We start from the raw sequence: 22,507 nt of genomic DNA on the forward strand, positions 1-22,507 counted from the left end.
AAATAAAAATAAAAAGTAGGGCTGGCTAGACAAGGTGGCACACGCTTGTAATCCCAGCATTCAGGAGGCTGAGTCCAGAGGATTGTGGTTCATGGACAGCCTTAGCTACTTAGCGAGGCGCTTCACAACTCAGTGAGACCCTGTTTCAAAAATTAAAAAGAAAGCCGGGCGTGGTGGCGCACGCTTGTAATCCCTGCGCTTGGGAGGCAGAGACAGGAGGATCGCGCAGGTTCGAAGCTAGCCGCACGCGCTGGCTTAGGAGACCCTGTTTCCAAATAAAAATGTAAAAATAGGTCTGGGAGTGTAGCCCGGAGATAGAAGGGCTTCCAGGAACCCCAGTACCACCAAAAAAAAAAAAAAAAAAAAAAAAAAAAAAAAATTTAAAAAGAAGAATAAAAATAGGGCTGGGGGTGTAGCTCGGAGTTTCAATGACCCTGGGTTCCATCCCCGGTACTGAAAAAAAAAAAAAGAAAAAAAAAGAAAAAGAAAAGTAGGGCTGGGAGTGTAGCTTAGAGGTAGAACACCCCCTAGATTCAACCCCAGTAACAAGAGAAAAAAACAGTAAGGATTTTTCCCATTGTTTACTATAATCAACTAAATTATCAAAATCAGGCGGGCGTGGTGACCAGCACTTGTAAACCTAGTACTTGGGAGGCTGAGACAGGAGGATCATGTTTGCAGCCAGCCTCAGCTACTTAGTGGGGCCCTCTGCAGCTTGGTGAAACCCTGCTTCAAAATAAAGAAAAATAGGGCTGTCCTCAAACCTGTGATCCTACTGTCTCAGAGTACTGGAATTATACAGGCTTCCACTATCATGCCTGGCTTACTTACATCTTTTATTGTTCCCAAAATAGAGACAGTATTCTTTTTCTCTTTCTATTTATCCAAGAGGGGTCTGATTAAAAATATTTTCAACGGCCAGGCGTGGTGGCGCACGCTTGTAATCCTCGCGCTTGGGAGGCAGAGACAGGAGGATCGCGCAGGTTCGAAGCCAGCCGTGCTGGCTTAAGAGACCCTGTTTCCAATTTTAAAAATATATTTAAAAATAGGTCTGGGAGTGTAGCCCAGAGGTAGAAGGGCTTCCAGGAACCCCAGTGCCACCAAATATATATATATTTCCCCCCCCCCAAGAGCTGGGCGTGGTGGCGGACCCTTGTAATCCCCATGCTTGGGAAGCGGAGACAGGAAGCCAGCCTCACTGGCTTGAGAGACCCTGTTTCCAAATAAAAATATAAACAAAAAATAGGTGTCTGGGAATGTAGCCCAGAGGCAGAAGGGTTTCCAGGAACCCCAGTACCACACACACAAAAAAAGTTGATTCTCAACAACCGCACTGTATTCCTGAAGAACCTAGTTATAGTTCTGGAGTTCCCCCTCCTACTCCCAATTCTAGGAGGTGGTGTTAGAGCCTGCTTTCCCAGTCTCTGCGCCTCATCTCCTACGTTAGCCAAACTTGCTAAATATCACTGCTTGCAAAGACATGCTCCTTTCTAACCTGTACTAAGATGTGCTTCCTTTCCTACCTACCTGTGGTCTGTCTGTCCTGATCCCTTACTCCTGCAGGTGGACATGCCTCAGGCAGGGTTCTATTTTGCAATTGGGTCTCACTACGTTACTGAGGCTGTCCTCCAACCTGTGCTCCTCCTGTCTCAGCCTCCCAAGTACTGGGATTACAGCCTGTGCCACCACCACGCCTGATGATGAACAGCCCTCTTTAAGGTTTCCCTTTCTTTCCTGATGGCGACCATTTTACTTGTACTGTGAGGCTCCATTTCCCCCAGCTCTGAAACTTTTTTCCTCACAAACACCCTTCCTGTTTCCAATTATGTGTCATCTCTTTCAAGCATGCAACGATTTTGATAATATTTTTTTCCTTTGGTAATGGGGATGGAACCCGGGGGCATTCTACCTCCGAGCTATACCCCCAGACCAACTTTTTATTCTTTATTTTAAAACAGGGCCTAAGTTGCAGAGGGCCTCACTAAGTACCTGAGGCTGGCTGTGAACCTGCGATCCTTTCGCAGCCTCTAAGTCCCGGGATTACAGACCTGTGCCACCACTCCTGGTCTCCCCCCCCCCCTTTGCGGTACTGGGGATTGAACTCGGGCATTTTACCTCCAAGCTGCACCCCCAGCCCTATATTTTTATCCTTTATTTTAAAACAGAGTCTCACTAAGCTGTGGAGTTATTTTTTTATTTTTAAACAGGGTCTTGCTAGGTTGATAAGAGTCACACTACTTGCTAAGGCTGTCCTCACACCTGTGATCCTCCTGTCTAAGCCTCCCAAATACTGGGATTACAAGCATGAACCACCATGCCCAGCTTGGAGTATTCTACTTCAGAGCTATACCTTCAGCCCCACTTTATTTAGAAACAGGGTCTCACTAAATGTCTGAGGCTGTCCTCAAATCTGCAATCCTTCTGTTTGAGACTTCTTTAAATCTTGGCATTACAGGCACGGAATTATGCCTGGCTAGTTGTGAACTCTTTTCCATGGAAACCATCAAAGACTTTTCTTTCTCTCTCTCTCTCTCTCTCTCTCTCTTTTTTTTTTTGTGGTAGTGGGGGGTGGAACCCAGGGATTCTACACCCCAGCCCTATATCTTTTGGTGGTACTGGGGTTCCTGGCAATCCTTCTACCTCTGGGCTACACTCCCAAACCTATTTTATATTTTTATTTTTAGAAACAGGTCTCTTAAGCCAGCGCGGCTGGCTTCGAACATGTGCTACCCTCCCAACCCGGCCTTCCAAGTGCGAGATTACAAGCGTGGGCCACCACGCCTGGCATCAGAGACCTGTTCATGTCTGGTACGCCCAGCTTTGCAAGGATTTTCTTTTATTTCCTATATCCTCAGTTGCAGGAGTCAGCACTGTCTTTCCTGCTCACTTCTATACCCCAAATAGAAAGTTAAGCAAAGAGAAATTTAGCAGAGAATGAATGCATTCTCAAATAGGACAAAAAGACTAATTTTACATACAAAGCGAATATATACAAAGTACGTTAAAAAAACATATAGTATACATGTGGCATTAAAATTTCAGGAGATGATTAGTAAAACAGTATTTGTAAAAGCTCTTTACAAAGATTCTAACTTAAGATCATGCTTGTAATCCCAGTATTTGGGAGACAGAAAGATCGCAGGTTCACAGCCAGCCTCAGCAACTTAGTGAGGCTCTCCACAACTCAGTGAAATCGTGTTATAAAATAAAATAAAAAGGCTCAGCATAGCCAGGCAAGGTGGCACACGCTTGTAATCCCAGCATTCGGGAGGCTGAGACAGGAGGATAGCAGTTTACACAGACTCAGCTACTTAGTGAGGCCCTTTGCAACTCAGTGAGACACTGTTTTAAAATAAATGCCCCTAAGCCGGGCGTGGTGGGCACACTTGTAATCCTAGCGCTTGGGAGGCAGAGACAGGAGGATTGCACTGGTTTGAAACCAGCCTTGCTGGCTTAAGAGACCCTGTTTCCAAATAAAACTATAAAATAGGTGTGGGAGTATAGCCCGGAGAAGGGTTCCACCATCCCCAGTGCCACTAAAAATAAATAAATAAAATAAAATAAATCCCCCTGAGCCCAGGCGTGGTGGCACATGCTTGTAATCCCCTTGGGAGGCTGAGACAAGAGGATCGCACAGGTTCCGAATCCAGCCTCAGCTACCTAGTGAGGCTCTCAGCAACTTAGCGAGACCCTGTTTCCAAATAACATAGAAAATAGGTCTGGGAGTGTAGCCTGAAGGTAGAAAGCCTCTGGGTTCCATCCCCAGCACCACAAAAAATAAATAAAATAAAATTAATGTCCCTGGGTTCCAACCCCAGTATTGCCAAAAAAGGGAGGGGCTGGGGGGGTATAGCTTGAAGTTAGAATGCCCCTGGGTCCCATCCCCAGGGCCACAAAAAAGGAAAAAGAAAAGGTTGATAGAGCAAGATTGAGGGAGTGGGAGTACTGGGGATTGAACCTAGGGATGCTCTACTCCCAGCCTTATTTTACTTTTACTTTCAACAGGGTCACTAAACATTACTGAGGTTATCCTCATACCTGTGATCCTCTTGTCTCAGCCTTCCAAGTACTGGACTTACAGGCGTGCACCACTACGGCTCACTTCAAGCAAGATTTCTGAATCACAGCTAGAAGCTCAAGTTCAAACTATACAAAAATCGACAGCACCACGTCAGTGCACTCACACCTCCCAATTTCACCTCAAACTCACAGGTAAAAAGAAACCCACTGTCTCTCCACCCATCCCATTTATAAATAAATCACCTCGGTGCCTGTAATCCCAACAACTGGAGAGGCTGAGGCAGTTAGTTTGCAATTTCCAGCCAGCCTGGACAACTTAGAGATCATGTCTAAATAAAATAAAATAAAGCTACTTTAAAAAAAAAAAAGGGTACCCCCCCCCAAAAAAAAACACAAATCACCAGGGAAAACAAAAGATTCCCCTGCAATCAGGAGTTAGACTCAGTCTGCCATCAGCCAGCTGGTTGTGTGACCTTGGGCAAACCATCTCACCTTTCTGGGCCTCGATCTCCCCCAACTTCAGTGCAGAGATGGGACCCTAGGCCTGGCTCGAGAAGTTGGTGCAGAAACAACTCGCAGGGGAAACTGCACGCCGACAAGAATAAAACAAACGCTAAAACATCCACAAAAAACGGCCCGCCCAAGCTCGGTCCTCTTCTCTCCTCCCTCGACAGGTCAAAAGACGGACAAGTGGTGTTCACGAGGAATGGTGTTTTGAGTGTTAGGAAGCTGGCTGGTTTTCATGTACCAATGCACAGGCGCGCCAGGGAGGTGAGAGGCCGCCGCGGCGCAGGGCCGGCCCACAGGCCTCGGTCACACGCCTTCGCCAGGCCACGGCGGGGCCAGGAAATGCTTCCAGACACGAAGGGCCTACTCAGGCCCGCACTCCTCCTGGGTCCCCTCCCTGCTTGGAGAGACCCCGCCACACGCCCGGGGGCCCCGACACACTCGCAGACCCCACGGCGGCGGGGCGGCGGCTCAAGCACACAAAGGAGGCGTCCTCAGCAGGACACAAAACCCTTGCCCACGTTTCCCTTTAACCGTTCGCCTTCCCCGACTCCCCAGTGACCTTGGGCGCACTCCTCCCGGAGCCCGAGCCTCAGTTTCCCCTCCTAGATCACGAGCGAAGCGCTCCGGCCCGGTTAGCCCGGCTGAGCCGAGCCCCAGGCAGAGGCCGCCCAACCTCCGACGCCCGCGCAGCACCAGAATCCAGGACGCGAGCGGACGGCGGGGCGGAGCGCGCAGAGCTGGCCGGAGGCCCCGGGGAGGCCGGGCCGGGGCTGCGGGGCCCAGGCGGGCCCGACCCGCGCCAGGAAGGCGCCGAGGCCTCTGCAGGCCGCAGGCCGCCCGCACCCCACGTCTGCCCGGGCCCGCCTCGCCGCTCCCTTCCCGCGAAGCCCGGCCCCACCTGGAGCCGATCTGGCCGGGCAGGCGTCGCCGCACACTCGCTGGACGGAGGAAGCCGCTCTGCAAGCTGCTAAGGAGACCCGCTCAAGCAAGACTCCACCGCCTGAGACCTACCCACTTCCGCTCCGCACGGGCATGCCCCGCCCTCCTCGCGTCCCCATTGGCCGCTGCCGCCTGCACCTACCAGCGAAGGCGGAGTCCTTTCAATTCTACTGGGTGAGAAAACCAACTATTACCACTTTGAAACGTGCCTTCTTCCGGCCCCGCCCACGCTCGGGCGCCGCGGCCCCACTTCCCGCGAGAGCGCCGCCGCGCTCGCAAGGCCTCTCGGGAGTTGTGTCCGTAGCGGGCGCGCGCCGGCCCCACGCGCCTGCGCGGCCGGGGCGTGGCCTCCAGAGCCTGCGGGCGCCGAGGCCTGGGCCTCCCCGCCCCCGGGCCACTGCCCCTGGCCGAGGGCGGCGGGCGGAAGGCTCAGAACTGGAAGCTGGTCCCTGCCGGCCATTCCGCGCCCCTCTCCGGACCTCAGTTTTCCTCCCTGTTAACGAGGCGTTTGTGAAGAATGTCCCCAGAGCATTCTTCACAAAGAATGTTCAGCTGGAAACCCGGCCGGGATCTACACGACTGACGCCGGGCCCTGGATGAGCGCGTCGGTCCGGACCGAAGGACCCTCCCTGCCCAGGGGGCACAGCTCGTCCCCTCCGCGGGAGCCGGAGGGCTCTCAGCCTGGACGTCTGACAGGGCTCCCCGGGGGAGGCGATCCCGAGCTGCGCACTGGACTAGGAGGAAAAAGAGCGTTTCACAAGAGAACTTGTGTCCTCCAGCCTGGGGAAAGGCGCGGCGAGAGACAGCCTGCCCCGGAAGTATGCAGGAACTCGGATGGGGGAGCAGAGTGAACAGAGGCAGGAATCAGTCTTGGAGAACCCAGATGCGACGTCCCCTACTGAGTGCGAGCTGTCTTGCGGGCAGTGTGTGTTCAGAGAGGAAGAACGACCTGGGAAAGGGCCATGCCCTAGGCACAGGCCAGGAGCTCTCAGGGGTCTCTGGGGCATCCCATGCAACTCCAAGAGTCCAGAGTGCAGTCCCTAGATCTACCTTGCCTGCGTTTGAAAAACAACTCCATTGTTTAGGCTAGTCTCAGCAGTTCTTTTGCCTGTTATGTGGGAAAAATAGTACCTACCTCCTAGGAAAAATGGAGGTTGGAGGTCTCAAGGGGGTACTGCATGGGTGCGTGCAAGGCCACGCTGGGGCACTACACACCAGAATCAGTGGTTTTCCGGAGCTTTGGTCCCTGAGCTGAATTGGGCATGAAAAACAAGAAAAAAAAAAAAAAGCCTGCCTGGTTCCTATTGTCCTGAAAACACTAGACCTTCTCTGTCCATGGATATCATCTCCTGTCCCTAGTCACCCTCAGACAAATGTGAATTTGCCTCAAATGCCATAAATGCCATGGGATGGATAAGAGGGAGGTCTTTAACCTCAAAGATTGAGTCACACATGGGAATGACAATCAAAACCATAGCATCAATTTTTTTTTAACCTGGGTTTATGAACGATGTCTGATATCTTATGTAATTGTAACAAAATTTGGCATGGTACTGTTTTATAGGCAAATCTGACCCTAATGTAAAAGATGTGTTTGAGTGATTTTGATAGTTGTTTAAATTAAAAGGCAGCCGGGCGTGGTGGCTCACGCTTGTGATCCCAGCATTTCGGAGGCTGAGACCGGAGGAGCACAGCTCGCAGACAGCCTCTGCTACTTAGTGAGGCCCTCCACAACTCAGTGAGACCCTGTTACAAAATAAAGAATAAAAAATTGGGCAGGGGGTGTAGCTTGGAGGTTGAATGCTTTTGGGTTCCATCCACAGACCCACAAAAAAATTAATTAATTAAACGGCATTAGGCCAGGTGTGATGGTGCACTCTTGTAATCCCAGCATTTGGGAGGCAGACACCAGAGGATCACAGTTTGCGGACAGCCTCAGCTACTCAAAGAGGCCCTTCTCAACTCAGTGAGACCCTGTTTCAAAATTAAAAGAATAAAAAATAGGGCTGGGGAATGTAGCTCGGAAGTACAATGACCCTAGGTTCACACCCCAGTACTGCAAAAAAATAAAAAATTAAAAGGCATTAGATTTTTCTAAATGTTGTGGTCATGGTTGGGATAAAGAGAATTTACAAGTTCAGAAGAAATATAAACATATACCTAGGACAATTTAAATACTTGCTGGGTGTGGTGGCGTACACCTGTAATCCTAGGACTTGGGAGGCTGAGAAAGGAGGCTGGTAGGTTCGAGACCAGCCTAAGCTACTTTGTGAGGCCCACCACAACTTAGTGAAGCCATTTAAAAAATAAAGAATAAGCCAGGCATGGTGGCGCACGCTTGTAATTCCCGCGCTTGGGAGGCTGAGACAGGAGGATCGCACAGGTTCGAAGCCAGCCTCAGCTACTTAGTGAGGCTCTCAGCAACTTAGTGAGACCCTGTTTCCAAGTAAAATATAAAATAGGTCTGGGAGTATAGCCCGGAGGTAGAAAGCCTCTGGGTTCCACCCCCAATACCACCAAAAAAAAAAAAAAAAAAAGAATAAAAAAATAGAAGCCGGGCGTAGTTGGTGCATGTTTATAATCCCAGTACTTGAGAGGCTGAGACAGGACAATCAATCGCACAGGTTCAAAGCCAGCCTCAGCTGCTTAGTGAGGCTCTCAGCAACTTAGTGAGACCCTGTTTCCAAATGAAATATTAAAAAATAGGTCTGGGAGGATAGCCTGGAGGTAGAAAGCCTCTGGGTTCCATCCCAGTACTACACACACACACACACACACACACACACACACACACACAAACTTGATGAAGCAGACAACTGAAATGCTAAAAATAAATTAGGTGTTTTTTTGTGTGTGTGGGTCTGGGGATGAAACCCAGGGGCATTCTCCCTCCGAACTACACCCCCTGCCCTATTTTTTCTTTATTTTGAAATAGGTTCTCACTGAGTTGCAGAGGGCCTCACTAAGTAGCTGAGGCTGTCCGTGAACCGTGATCCTCAGCCTCCCAAATGCTGAGAGTTAAGCATGTGCCACCATGCCCGGCTGTAACTGAGTTTTTAAAAAAATAATATTGATAGCCGGGCATGGTGGTGCACACTTGTAATCCCAGCATTTGGGAGGCTGAGACAGGAGGATCGTGGTTCGCAGCCAGCTTCAGCTACTTAGTGAGGCCCTTGCAACTCAGTGAGACCCTGTTTCAAAATAAAGAATAAAAAGTAGGGCTGGGGGTGTAGCTCGGAGGTAGCATGCCCCTGGGTTCCATCCCCAGTACCACACACACACACAAAAAAAAAAGTTTAAAGGAATTTCAGCTCATAAATGAGGCCATAACATGACTAATCAAAATAGTTAAAAATGACCAGCTTTTATAAACAGAAGGTGGTTAGTAATTTGCATTTCATAGCCTAAGGAAAAGTTAGGATTTTCTATTTGTAATTTTAATATACTGAAGTTGTGATGTTGAAAATAGAAACACCAGAAATACCACTTACGGGCTCAAAAGCTGCCTTCCAGTCTTCTCTAATCCCACTTGACTGAGCGGCTTCTCACAAATAGCTTCTCCCTTGGGCTCGGAATTGAGCAGCGTGGAGAGGAGACGAGACTCTGGGTGCTCCCATAGACCCACACATGGGAGCCAGGGCCACGCAGCCCACCAGTTGCTGGAGCTCTGGCTAGATTGTACAGATCGCCAAAGAACAAGCCCCAGCCTTGTGTGGCTCCGGCACTGCCGGCTTGTGTCTCTGGCTAGCCTGCTCAACTCCCCAGATTGTCCAGAAGGAGCATTGAGAGCCAGAGCAGGGCCTTATGGCAGGCGTCCTCCTGGGGAAGCTTGACCCTTAACGTCCCATGCAGACATGAGCGGAGGCCCCTTTGCGAAGTCCCTGGGGTCTTGAGAGTGTCAGTTGGCTGATGCTTTGGGCCAAACCACTCCAAACTCAGTACTTTTTTTTTTCTCGGTATTGGGGATGGAACTCAGGGGTATTCTACTTTTGATCTACACCCCCAGCCATGTTTTTTCTTTATTTTGAAACAGAGTCTCACTGAGTTGCAAAGAGCCTCACTAAGTAGTAGCTGAGGCTGTCCTTGAACCACAGTCCTCCCATCTCAGCCTCCCAAATGCTGGGGTTACAAGCGTGAGCCATCATGGCTGGCTCAAACTCAGTACTTTCAACAATGGGTGTTCAATGTTCCTCATGAATCTACAAGTCAGCGTGGGAGGGAGAAGGTCCTGGTCCTGTCTGGCCTCATGTGCCGGGGTCTGTAGGATGGTCAAGAACGGTCTCTGGGAGCCGGGCGTGGTGGGCACGCTTGTAATCCCAGCATTCGGGAGGCTGAGACAGGAGCATCGTGGTTCACGGACAGCCTCAGCTACTTAGTGAGGCCCTCTGCAACTTAGTGAGACCCAGTTTCAAAATAAAGAATAAAAAATAGGGCAGGGGGTGTAGCTCAGAGGTAGAATGCCCCTGGGTTCCATCTCCATACCCGCAAAAACAAAACAAAAAACAACAACAAAAAAAAACCCACAATAAAGTCACAAGGCAAGGAGTGTGGATACAGGGAGACATCTGCCATCAGTCCACCACACAGTGCTGTCACACAGTGCTGTAAGTTTAGGGAAGGCTCCTAGACCTGCTCCCACCCAAGTCTGTATGGAGCAGAAGCCCCAGGTGCCCTCAAGCTAGTTCTGAGCAGGCACTCAGTCCAGGAGGATGGGGCTGGGAGGGGCCTTGCAGGCTGCCATCAACATCACCCATCAGCTCTCTGTTCCACGCAGAGCCACATTAAGAGGTGTGGGGCAGTTTCCCCCTTTCGCAGTGCTTGCTTCAGGCAACCTAGTAGACCTGCCCCCCCCCCCAGCCGGCTTAACACTGGCTTGTTCTATTCAGGCGGGTGACGCGGCTCCTTCCATGTTCTCTGGAGGCAGACCTCCTGGGTCAGGCACATCCTGAAGTCCACCTGCCTTTGGCTTGCCAGTTATGGGCGCTGATAAATCCCTTCGAAGCCTCGAAGCTCCGCAGGGACTCTCAGGACCTACACATTCCTTCAACATCAAGTGGAATGGGTTGGAATAATACAATACAGAATGCATGAGAATTTGCTTTTATTTCTTTAAATGAAATACAATCTACTCCCAGCTCTAATTCACTAAACAGAGATGTGAATTCCTCCCCTTTCCAACCGGGGCTGTGGGAATGTCCTGGGTCTGGTACAACTAGAATTCTGAGCCTTTCTTCTCTTCTTGTTTCTGCTGAGAAGTCCCCTTCCTGGTGTGAAAGCACTCTTTCCCCGGAGGTGCTATCCCTCTACAGGCCAAGGAGGATGTGTGGGGGGGGTCTCCCCAGAACAGCTACCACGGGCGTTTCCAGCCGCTCCCTCGCTGCTCTGCACCTCCCGGCCTGGCCTGCCTTCTCTCTTTCCTGGACAGCAGTGTAACTGGCACTCATTGTACTCAAGGCGGCTTTCCTGGCTTGGCCGCTTCACTCCCCGGCCTTTCTCAAAGCCACACCAGCTCCAGCACAACCAACTTACCCTGGGCCAGCTGTGCCGCAGCGGACCCACACTTGCTGATTTGGGGCTCCTGAGGTGATGCTGGAGGGAGGCCGCTATAAAGTCGCTCCTGATCCTTCATCTCTGGGCAGGTCACCTCTGAGCACCGGTGCAGAGTGGGAATGGGAGTTTCTGGGTCCCGGGATCGCCCAGGATGACCAGGTAAGGCGTGGGTGGTGCCAGCCCACAGATGGCGCTCCAGATCCTGCCACACTCGCAACCACCGCCCGGTGTTAGGTTCCCAGGCGCAAACGCTGGATCCAGATGGAGGGTGGGGATTCCAGGCCTCCAAGTGCAAAGGGGTAGCCCGAGTGGGTGGCAGGGAAGGCCAGCTGGGGCCTGGACGGGGCGGCCAGATTTAGCATCTAAGCACGCAGGGCGCCAGTTGAAGTTTAATTCCCGGCAAGGGCCCCCTCCGCACCCGGCCGGGGCGCCCGCTCCCCTCGCTCAGCTCCGGCGGCCTCCTGATGGCGCGGGTCCCCGCTCTGCAGCGCCCGCAGCCTGCGCTCCCGGCTCCGCTCCAGCTCCAGCCAGTGCTGCGCCTCCAGCTGCGCCTGCGGCGGGCGGGCGGGCGGGCGGAGGTCGGAGGCAGAAGGGCCCGGCTCGCCCCGCCCCGCTGCCCGGCTCCCCCGCCGGCTCACCCTGGGCGGGCGGCAAGCCCTGGACGCCGGCGGCACCTGCTGCGGGGCCCGCTGGCGGCGCTCGGCCGCGCGCTCCTCCAGCCTGCGCCGCAGCTCCAGCACGCGCTCGTCCTGGCAGGGCGCGCCCGCCGCCAGGGCCTTCTTCTTCTCCCACCTGGCGGAGACATCCCGGGCTCAGGGAGAGGGGGCCTCCGGGGCGGGGCGGGGCCGCCATGCCCGGGAGGGGGTCCTGCCAGCCCCCCACCCTGTGTCCTGCGCGGCACTCCCTCCCTTCCTCCCCTTCTCCACTTTCGTTGGCTTTTTATGGTATGAACCCCGAGGGTACCCTTCCTCTGAGCCCCCAACCCTTTTTAATTATATGAAACAGGTTCTCGCTAAGTTGCCGAGAGTCTCTAAGCAGCTGAGGCTGTCCTCAGAGCCTGTGATCCTCCTGTCTCAGCCTCCCAAGTACTGGGATTAGAGGCATGCGCCACTGCCCAGCTTTTTTTTTTTTCTTTTTTTTTTTTTTGTGGTACTAGGGATGGAACCCAGGGGCATTCTACCTCCCAGCTACACCTCCCACACTATTTTTTATTCTTCATTTTAAAACTGGATCTCACTAAATTGTGGAGCGCCTCAAGAAGTAGCTGAGACTGGCCCCGAACCTGCAGTCCTATCTCTGCCTCCCAAGTACTGGGATTACAGTCCTGTGCCACATACCTGACTACTATTTTAGTTTTTATTTTGAAATAGGATCTTACTAAGTTGCTGAATCTGGCTTTGAACCTGTAATCCTCCTGTCTCAGCCTCTCAAGTATTGGGATTGCAGGCATGCACCACCACCCAGCTTGACCACTGCTAATTCTGTGATGTGTCTTGGCACACTCCCCACGTCTAAGCCATCTTTCTGGCCTTCCATAATCCTCCTCCCCACCCGCTGGGGTGTGACTGCACATCAGGGCATGGGGAATGTGCCCCTGCTCCTGGCAGACTGTCCGGAACACGGAAATGCTCCTGACGAAGTGCTGCTGTGGGTGCGTGCCGGCCTGGGCTCCCAGCACGCTGTTAGCCAGGCAGGGCCCTTAGGCACCCGCTAAGCAGGCTGCACTTGGCCAAGCCAGCAGCTGGGATGTGGGTGAGGTTTCCACAGTGAGTGCCACTCTGGGGCCTGCCTGGCAGCCAGCCCTCCCCGAGAAGTCTCCAGTCTGGACTACAGTCAGAGCAGCAGAGGCTGAGAGGACCCTGGGGGCCAGCTTCACTCCATCCTGCCCGGCATCCTACCCCATCCAGTCCTGTCTGGCACTTTCTCCTGCGCCCAGTATGCTCTGCTGTGAGAGGTCTGAGTGCCACTGCCACTGGACAGGTGTCCCTTCCTGGGTAATCAGAGCAAGAGCCAAAGGCTGTTACATCCCTGGGTGGCTAGGGGATACCTACCTGTGCCCACTGTGTTGCCATAGGGCTGAAAAGCAAGCACGTATCTCCAAAGCAAATAAGCAAAAAGGTGTGTGTGTGTGTGTGTGTGTGTGTGTGTGTGTGCATGTGTGTGTGTGTGTGAGCGTGTGCACGCAAGCACACAAACACACCTAGATAAGTGTGACCTACATACTGGTTTTTAAAAGAAAAAAGCGGTGGTATATGCTTGTAATCCCAGCATTTGGGAGGCTGAGACAGGAGGATCAAGGTTTGCGAGGTTCACAGCCAGCCTGAGCTACTTAGTGAGGCCCTTTGCAATTCAGTGAGACCCTGTTTCAAAATAAAGAATAAAAAAATAGGGTTGGGGATGTAGCTGGGAGGTAGAATGCCCCTGGGTCCCATCCCCAGTACCATAAAGAAAAGAAAAAAAAGTTATAGCAAACAACCTTCAAAATGTTTTAGCAAAAGCCGAGCATGGTGGCACACACTTGTAATCTCTATACTTGGGAGGCTGAGGCGGGATGATCATAGGTTAAAGGACAGCCTCAGCACCCTAGCAAGACCCTGTTTGAAAACAAAAAATAAAAAGGACTGGGGGTATATCTCACAGGTAGACTACCTCGGGGTTCAACCCCCAGCACCACACACATACACACACTTACACACACATGAGCTTTAGCAGTCTCGGGATGATATGAATGCAGACAGGATATTTAGGCAGTGTTGGAATTTGTGTCACCTTTCCTGGTTATGTCATGGTGCTGTGGTTATGTAGGGCACTCTTTTTTTAGCAAATGCAACCTGCAATGTTCAGGAGTGAAGCATCTGATGCCTGCAAACACTTTCCGAATGGCTCTGCAGGACAGCTGGCTAGCTAGATGCAGCGCATATGGCAAGAGGCTGGACCCAAAACCTAGGTGGCAGCCGGACGTGGTGGGCACGCTTGTAATCCCAGCATTCCGCAGGCTGAGACAGGAGGATCGCGGTTCGTGGACAGCCTCAGCTACTAAGGCCCTTTGCAACTCAGTGAGATCCTGTTTCAAAATAAAGAATAAAACATAGGGCTAGGAGTGTAGCTCGGAGGTAGAATGCCCCTGGGTTCAATCCCCAGTACCACAAAAAAAGAAAAAAGAAAGAAAAAGAAAGAAAAGAAGAAAAAAAAATAAACCAGGTGCAAAGTCACAGGCATTGTAGCTGCACGATTTGCTATGATTCTGTAAAAATCATCTACTAAGATGGGAGGGGTGAGGAGCCACCCTAAGGGCCCTGCCTGGCAGGAGAGTGGTGGGTGCTGCAGAGACCCGTGGGGTACTGAGTCAGCAGGCTGCCGCCCTTGCCGGGCCTCGTCCCCACCTCAGGGCCGCCGTCCTCCCCATGGCCGCCCGGCACAAGGAGATCTGCTCCACCGCGTCCTGCAGCTCCTGGCTCTTCGCACGCTTGCTCTGGATGATGTGATCCCGTTTCTCCTCCTCCTTGCACCTCTGGGTCTCTCTGAGCAGGGCCAGCCGCTCCCGAAGCTCCACAATAGACATCTCCCCTTCCAGGCCGTACCCAGGGGTCTGAGAAGCAGCGGGGAGGGCCCGGGCTAGCAGCTGTGCAGCCTGGCCGGGCTTGGGCTTCGGCTCTGCCCGCCAAACATGCTTCCCAGCTAGCTGGAAACCGCTCTGCAACCTGCACCCTGTGTGGGTCTGACTGGCCCACTCAGCTGTGTGCCCCTCGCGGGCCTGCGGGGGAGGGAGGCCCCTAAGCCAGCTCCCCTGCACCCCGCCCCCTCCTCACTGCCTCCTTGTGTATGCGGCCTTCCAGGAGACCTGCTCTACCTCCCACTCTGCTGAATACTCCACTCTACCTCTGCACTGCATACCCGAGCGCGCCCTGCGCTGCCCTCCACACCGTCCTCAGTTGAGGTGAGGGAGTCTCTTGCTCCGAGGCCCAGGCTGGTAGCAAGGTAAGTGCCTGTGGGGCCAGTGGATTTGGCTGGGGTGGGGATTCTGGACCTGAGGGTGCTGGCTCCAGGGCCATCCTCACCTGGGTCAGGTCCACCAGCTTGCCCTTGCGCACTGGCTGCGTCTCCAGTGCCCGCAGCTGGGAGATGAGCTCACAGCGCCGCCTCTGCTCCTCCTTGGCCTCTTCTGCACTGTGCTGCAGCAGCTCCCGGCTCTCCTCTATCACCTCCTGAACTTGGGGACCAAGCGGGTGCTGAGGGGGCACCAGGCAGGGTACACCTCCACCCAGGAGTTCCTTTTCAGGTCCCAGGTCAGGTGTGGCCATCTGGAAGGGGCCACCTGGCCCCAGCCTGCCCTCCAGAGGCAGTGGCCCTCACTGACCACAGTGGCTCACTCGGGGCAGGATGCCAGCCTAGGATGCCAGTGGGGAAAGGGACAGAACTGGGCAGGCCTCCGGACCAGGCCCTTGTGTACCTATCTGCCGCCGGCCCTTCAGGAGCTTCATCTGAGCCACCTTGACATTCTTCTGGGCCTCCATCACCTGCTCCACCAGCTCCTTCATGGACCTGGCCTCCTCGCGGCGCCTCTCCGCGCACTGAGCCATTAGCTCCGCCATCTGCTTGGACAGAGGACCCAGGGCTGTGACGGCCAGGCTGCCTTCCCTCCTGTTCTGCCCGGCAGCCCAGGCCGGGAGATGCACCAGCTCTTGCCCTGTTTCCCCCCAGCCCTGGCAGCTCTTAGTGGTCCCCTCCAAGTTGGGCCCGCTGGGAAAGTTCTGCTGAACCTCTTCCCTCCTTCCCCCTGGTGGGGTTTGAGGGGTGCATTTCTAACCTTTCAAGCTACCCAGAGATTCACAATTCAGTAGTATCTTTGCAGCCTTTTTGAAAAAAAAATTTTTTTTTTTTTTTTTGGTACTGGGGATTGAACCTAGGGGCACTCTTCCTCCAAACTATTTCATAATAACCCCAGGCTTACTTCTTCTTCTTTTTTTTGGTACTGGGGATGAAACATTTTACCTCTCAGTGACACCCCCAGCTCTAATCTATCTATCTATCTATCTATCTATCTTTCTTTCTTTCTTTCTTTCTGGTGGTACTGGGGTTCCTGGAAGCCCTTCTACCTCCGGGCTACACTCCCAGACCTATTTTTTAATTTTGGAAACAGGGTCTCTTAAGCCTGTGCAGCTGGCTTCAAACCTGCGCGATCCTCCTGTTTCTGCCTCCAAAGCGCAGGGATTATAAGCGTGCACCACCACGTCTGGCATTCTTCTTCTTCTTCTTCTTCTTCTTCTTATTATTATTATTATTATTATTATTAATTATTATTTTGGTGGTACTGGGGTTCCTGGAAGCCCTTCTACCTCCGGGCTACACTCCCAGACCTATTTTTTAATTTTGGAAACAGGGTCTCTTAAGCCTGTGCAGCTGGCTTCAAACCTGCGCGATCCTCCTGTTTCTGCCTCCAAAGCGCAGGGATTATAAGCGTGCACCACCACGCCTGGCATTCTTCTTCTTCTTCTTCTTCTTCTTCTTATTATTATTATTATTATTAATTATTATTTTGGTGGTACTGGGGTTCCTGGAAGCCCTTCTACCTCCGGGCTACACTCCCAGACCTATTTTTTAATTTTGGAAACAGGGTCTCTTAAGCCTGTGCAGCTGGCTTCAAACCTGCGCGATCCTCCTGTTTCTGCCTCCAAAGCGCAGGGATTATAAGCGTGCACCACCACGCCTGGCATTCTTCTTCTTCTTCTTCTTCTTATTATTATTATTATTATTATTATTATTAATTATTATTTTGGTGGTACTGGGGTTCCTGGAAGCCCTTCTACTTCCGGGCTACACTCCTAGACCTATTTTGTATTTTTATTTGGAAACAGGGTCTCTTAAGCCAGCATGGCTGGCTCTGAACCAGCGCGATCCTCCTGTCTCTGCCTCCCAAGCGCGGGGATTACAAGCGTGCGCCACCACGCCTGGCATCATTCTTTATTTTTGAAACAGGGTCTCACTGAGTTGCAAGGGGCCTAAGTAGCTGAGGCTGTCCACAAACCATGATCCTCAATTGATCCTCCAGTCTCTGCCTCCTGAATGCTGGGATTACAAGCCTGCACCACCACACCCGCCTCCCCAGGCTTAGTTCATTTTCCAAACAGGGTCTCACTAAGTTGCTGAGACTGGTCATGAACCTGCAGTTCTCCTGTCTTAGCCACCCAAGTATTAGGATTATAGATGTGCGCCACCACGCTTGGCATAAAAGGTTTATTTGAAAATTTTATTTCAAGCTGGACATGGTGGAGCGTGTTTGTAATCCCAGTACTGAAGACAGGAGGATCACAGGTTTACAGCCAGCCTCACTACTTAGTGAGGGCTACTGCAACTTAATGAGACCCTGTTTTATTTTATTTATTTGCTTATTTATTTGGTGGTACTGGGGTTCCTGGAAGCCCTTCTACCTCCGGGTTACATTCCCATATTTTATACTTTTTTTTTTTTTTTTTTTTTTTGCGGGTCTGGGGATGGAACCCAGGGCATTTGACCTCCGAGCTACACCCCCTGCCCTATTTTTTATTCTTTATTTTGAAACCAGGTCTCACTGAGTTGCAGAGGGCCTCATTAAGTAGCTGAGGCTGTCCACGAACCACGATCCTCCGGTCTCAGCCTCCCGAATGCTGGGATTACAAGCGTGCACCACCACACGCCCGGCTTATTTTATGCTTTTATATTTTTGGAAACAGGGGCTCTTAAGCCAGAGAGGCTGGCTTCGAACCAGCGTGATCCTCTTGTCTCCACCTCCCAAGCTCGGGGATTATAAGCGTGAGTCACCACGCCCGGCTGAGACCTGTTTTAAAATAAAGAATAAAAAACAGGGCTGGGGGTGTGGCTCAGAGGTAGAATGCCCCTGGGTTCAATCGCTAGCACCACACAAAAACAAAAACAAATAAAAACTTCCCCAAAATACCCTGCTAGGGTTTATTTCATTGACTTTTGTTTCCTTGTGTTTATTATTTTGCTGTTTTTAAATTGATTTCTAAACTGAGGTATGGTGGCTCGTTCCAGTACTTGGTTCTCTGCAATTTAGCAGGACCCTGTTTCCAAATAAAAAATAAAACAGGGCTGGAGTGTAGCTTGCTGGTAGAATGCCTCTGAGTTCCATCCTCAGTATCATGATAAAAGGAAGGAAGGCAGAGGGGGTGGCTGGGCTTGGGGCATACCCTGGAATCCTAGTACTCGGCAGGCCGAGACCCGAGGGTCACACTTCCAGGCCAGCCTCTGCAACTCAGTGAGACCCTGTTTCAAAATAAAGAATAAAAAATTGGGCAGGGGGTGTAGCTCGGAGGTCAAATGCCTCTGGGTTCCATCCCCAGACCCGCTAATTAATAATAATAATAATAATAATAATAATAATAATAAATGAAAAAATAAGGATGGGGGTGTAGCTGAGAAGGAGGTCGAATGCCCCTGGTTCTATCTCCAGTACCGCAAAAAATAAAAAATAATGAATGAAAAGGCCTGGGGTGTATCTTGGAGGTAGAATGCCCCTGTAGCAAAAGAAAAAAGAAATAGTGACCTTGGAGCAAGCCCTCTGTGCTCTCCAAGGAACACCTGTAAGGAGAGACAGCGCGCTGGGCTAGAGCTGCTGGCCCCGCGGCTCCTGCTCACCCTCCTCTGGGAGCTGCGTTAGCAGGCAGCGGCTCTCTGGGGGACACAGGTGGGAGCCCCACACACACAGCCTGTCCTAGCTGGAGGAAGAGCCAGGGCTGGACGCTTCCACTGTGGTACCCGGTGCATCCACAAGCCCCATGCAGGAGAAGACGCCACGTGCACCATGTCCACCTTCCAGGTGTTTCTCAAGAACCTCAGGGCTTTCCTCATGGTCACCTAGGGACCTACAGACCAAGGGCCCCGGCTTGTGGGAGTGGGGAGGCGGCGGAGCAGAGAGGCGGGTGAGGCAGTCCACTCCTCTGAGCCTTGCCCGCTGAGGCGGGGACAGGAAAGCCATGGCCACCTTGTGGCTCTTGGGACGGAGTGCCCTGCAAGACGCTGGCACAGGAAGTACGACGGGCCCTGGCACTGGTCCCAGCCTCTGGCTCCAGGGTCACAGGCCCGCACAGCGCATCACCTCCTCTTTCTTCCGGTCTGCCTTCTGCTTGTTCTCCTGCACGAGGTTCTGCCGGGCCAGGGCGGCCTCCTCGTGGCTGAGTTTCCCCTGCAGCCGCCGGCATTCACTGGCGGCCAGCTGCTCCTCCAGGTCCTTTGCCAGCACCTTCTTCTGCCACTCAAAGAACTCTGAGAAGTCCCCGGCCCCATCTATGAGCCTATCAACCCTGGGGAGGGGGGCAGAGGATCAGCTTGGGGTCACTCCTGTGATCAGGAAGACACAGGTGGGGTGTGGCCCCAGGCACAAGCTTCCCTCACCCCTCCAGCCGCCCACACCTGCCCCTCCCCTCCCCCGCCTCTGGTTTGCCTACCCTTCTCTGCCCACCAGACTGTGTCCACTGTCTGGCTACTGTCCCTCTGCCCCTCTGTCTGCCCATCTACACATTTGTCTGGTTGGCCACCTAAACTCCCACAAACTGTCCAGCTCAGAGATGGAAGGATTCACCTGCACTGCACAGGGGCTGGTGGCCATGGGAAGGGCCAGGAAGGTCCCGGGAGGTGGTGACCAAAGGGAGGCTGTGGCATCTGCCAAGTCTCCTTCTACCCCCACGGAGCCAGAGGTATCTCTGTACATCATGGGCATGAGCCTGACAGGTCCTACTGGCCTCGCCCCTCCCAGCAGGACACAGCCTGGTCTTGGCTCCGATGATACTAACTTTGTGTGTGTGAGAGGTACTGACCTTAAGCTTGTGACCCTCCTGTCTTAGCCTCCCAGATACTGGGATTATAGGTGTACAACACTGCACCAGGCTCATAGGTATGTTTACATCACTGTCCAGAGCCGGGAGTGGTGGCGCACACTTATAATCCCCCACTTGGGAGGCTGAGACAGGAGGATCGTGCAGGTTCGAAGCCAGCCGCGCTGGCATAAGAGACCCTGTTTCAAAAAAAATATATAAAAAATAGGTCTGGGAGTGTAGCCCGGATGTAGAAGGGCTTCCAGGAACCCCAGTACCACCAAAAAACAAAAACAATCCTCAGTAGAAAAATAAATAAATAAATCGCTGGCCATTGATGATCAACTCTGCAGTTAGCCCTCGCTCCTCCCAGCCCTCGCTCCTCCTGAGACAGGAGGATCGTGCAGGTTCGAAGCCAGCCGCACTGGCATAAGAGACCCTGTTTCAAAAAATATATATAAAAAATAGGTCTGGGAGTGTAGCCCGGATGTAGAAGGGCTTCCAGGAACCCCAGTACCACCAAAAAACAAAAACAATCCTCAGTAGAAAAATAAATAAATAAATCGCTGGCCATTGATGATCAACTCTGCAGTTAGCCCTCGCTCCTCCCAGCCCTCGCTCCTCCTGAGACAGGAGGATCGTGCAGGTTCGAAGCCAGCCGCACTGGCATAAGAGACCCTGTTTCAAAAAATATATATAAAAAATAGGTCTGGGAGTGTAGCCCGGATGTAGAAGGGCTTCCAGGAACCCCAGTACCACCAAAAAACAAAAACAATCCTCAGTAGAAAAATAAATAAATAAATCGCTGGCCATTGATGATCAACTCTGCAGTCAGTCCTCGTTCCTCCCTCGCTCACCCTCAGATCCTTGGACATTCTGATGATCAGCTCTATTGGAAGCTACCTAGGCCAGTCAACAGTCAACTCCTTGGCACAGAGAAAGACATGTAAGAGCTGGGCTTTGTGGGGCAAGTTTGTAATCCTAGTACTTGGGAGGCTGAGACAGGAGGACCCAAGGTTCAAGGAAAGCCTCAGCAAGTAGTGAGACTCTCATCAACCTAGTGAGGCAATGTTTAAAAATAAAAATAAAAAATAGGTACACCCTCTGAGTTCAATCCCAGGTACAAAAAAAAAAAAAAAAAAAAAAAAACCCACACTTAAACCAGTCACTGTGACTGGGAGGTACTGGGAGGCTAAGACAGGAGGATCTTAGGCTCAAGGCCAGCATACAGTAATTTAGCTAGACCCTGTTTTGGACTAAAATAGGGCTGGGGTGTAGCTCAGAGGTAGACACCCCTGGGTTCAATTCCTAGGACCAAAAAATAAAAATGAATGTGCCAGTAGGACGCTGTGGCCACACCTGTAATCCAGCACTTGGGAGGCTGAGACAGGAGGATCGCAGGCTTGTGGCCAACCTCAGCTACTTAGTGAGACCTGTTTCAAAATTGGAAAAATAAGTTTGGGCTGGGGTATAGCTCAGAGGTATAATGCCCCCCTGGTTCCATCCTAGTACAGTAAATAAGTAAATACATACATACATACATACATACATACATACATACATACATAGGACTGGGGATGTAGCTCAGAGGTAGCATGTCCCTGGGTTCAGTCCCCAGTAACACAGACACACACACACAAAGTAACACAATACAGGCACACACACACACACACACACACACACACACACACGGCACAGATTAGTGTCAGAAGTGGGATTTGAGCTGGGCATGGTGGCGCACGCTTGTAAATCCCAGCATTTGGGAGGCTGAGATAGAAGGATCGTGGTTCGTGGCCAGCCTCAGCTACTTAATGAGGCCCTCTGCAACTCAGTGAGACCCTGTTTCAAAATATAGAATAAAAAATAGGGCTGGGGGTGTAGCTCAGAGGTAGAATGCCCCTGGGTTCCATCCTCAGTACAGCAAAAAAAAAGTGAGAGCAGGAGAAACTGATGTCCTCAGAACCCGCACCAGTGCTGAGCCGTGTCACCAGTCCCTTCTCCTGTTTCCCAGGGGCGATGCCCCGGAAAGTGGGCAGAGGGCCAGGAGAGGGGCTACAGCCCCACTCCTCACCTCTGCAGCTCCTTCTCCGGCCACAGCCCCACTCCTCACCTCTGCAGCTCCTTCTCCACCTGCCGCCGGTACAGGGCCCCTTCCCGCAGGATGGCGGCTGTGTTCAGCTTGACTGGGGTGTTGTCAGGCTGGGGGAGGAGAGCGGCTCAGGAGCAGTATCTGCTCTCCATCCTGCGCTCCCCAGCTTCTGGGCAGGGTCACCTTGGGGCCCTTGGAGCCCATGGCCACTCTCAGAGCCCCTAGGGGCCGACTAGATAGGTGTGGCTGGCTAGGAGTGCCCCTCACCTTGAAGAAGGTCAGCTTTGGCGTCTTTCGTATGCGAGGTAGGGATTGAAGCAGCAGCATCTTCTTGGGGTCCTGCAGATGTGAGGCAGAGGCCGCCTGGCACCTGGGAGGGCACCGGCCCAGTTCCCTGGAGTCTGCCCCTGCTGCCTGGCTCTAGCTTGCATCAAAGTGCCCCTGGAGCAGCACCTCTGTCCTCCAGGATCCTTCAGTGCCCGGCTGGGATGCCAGCCCACCCAAATGGTAGTAAAAGTGGTACAGGAACTCTGGCCAGGGGACAGTTGTCCTCGGACTAAGTGGTTGGCCATAGGGCTCAGCATCCCTC

General features: G+C 52.4%; 1 protein-coding gene across 1 annotated transcript in view; it reads right to left on the reverse strand.

The window, feature by feature from the left end:
* Positions 1–6,040: 6,040 nt before the first annotated feature.
* Positions 6,041–22,507, reverse strand: part of CFAP99 (cilia and flagella associated protein 99) — a gene marked incomplete at both ends in the record, with an annotated part of 32,845 nt that continues 16,378 nt past the window's right edge. The window contains 11 exons of the mRNA XM_080697295.1: positions 6,041–6,098; positions 6,200–6,203; positions 10,999–11,148; positions 11,438–11,570; positions 11,658–11,811; positions 14,403–14,608; positions 15,078–15,229; positions 15,470–15,611; positions 19,115–19,319; positions 21,940–22,028; positions 22,186–22,257. Coding sequence (XP_080553421.1) covers positions 6,041–6,098; positions 6,200–6,203; positions 10,999–11,148; positions 11,438–11,570; positions 11,658–11,811; positions 14,403–14,608; positions 15,078–15,229; positions 15,470–15,611; positions 19,115–19,319; positions 21,940–22,028; positions 22,186–22,257 — 1,365 coding nt within the window. The remainder of the gene's footprint in view (positions 6,099–6,199; positions 6,204–10,998; positions 11,149–11,437; positions 11,571–11,657; positions 11,812–14,402; positions 14,609–15,077; positions 15,230–15,469; positions 15,612–19,114; positions 19,320–21,939; positions 22,029–22,185; positions 22,258–22,507) is intronic.

This window comes from Muscardinus avellanarius (genome assembly GCF_963383645.1).
Source record: "Muscardinus avellanarius genome assembly, chromosome: 6".
Lineage (NCBI taxonomy): Eukaryota > Metazoa > Chordata > Mammalia > Rodentia > Gliridae > Muscardinus > Muscardinus avellanarius.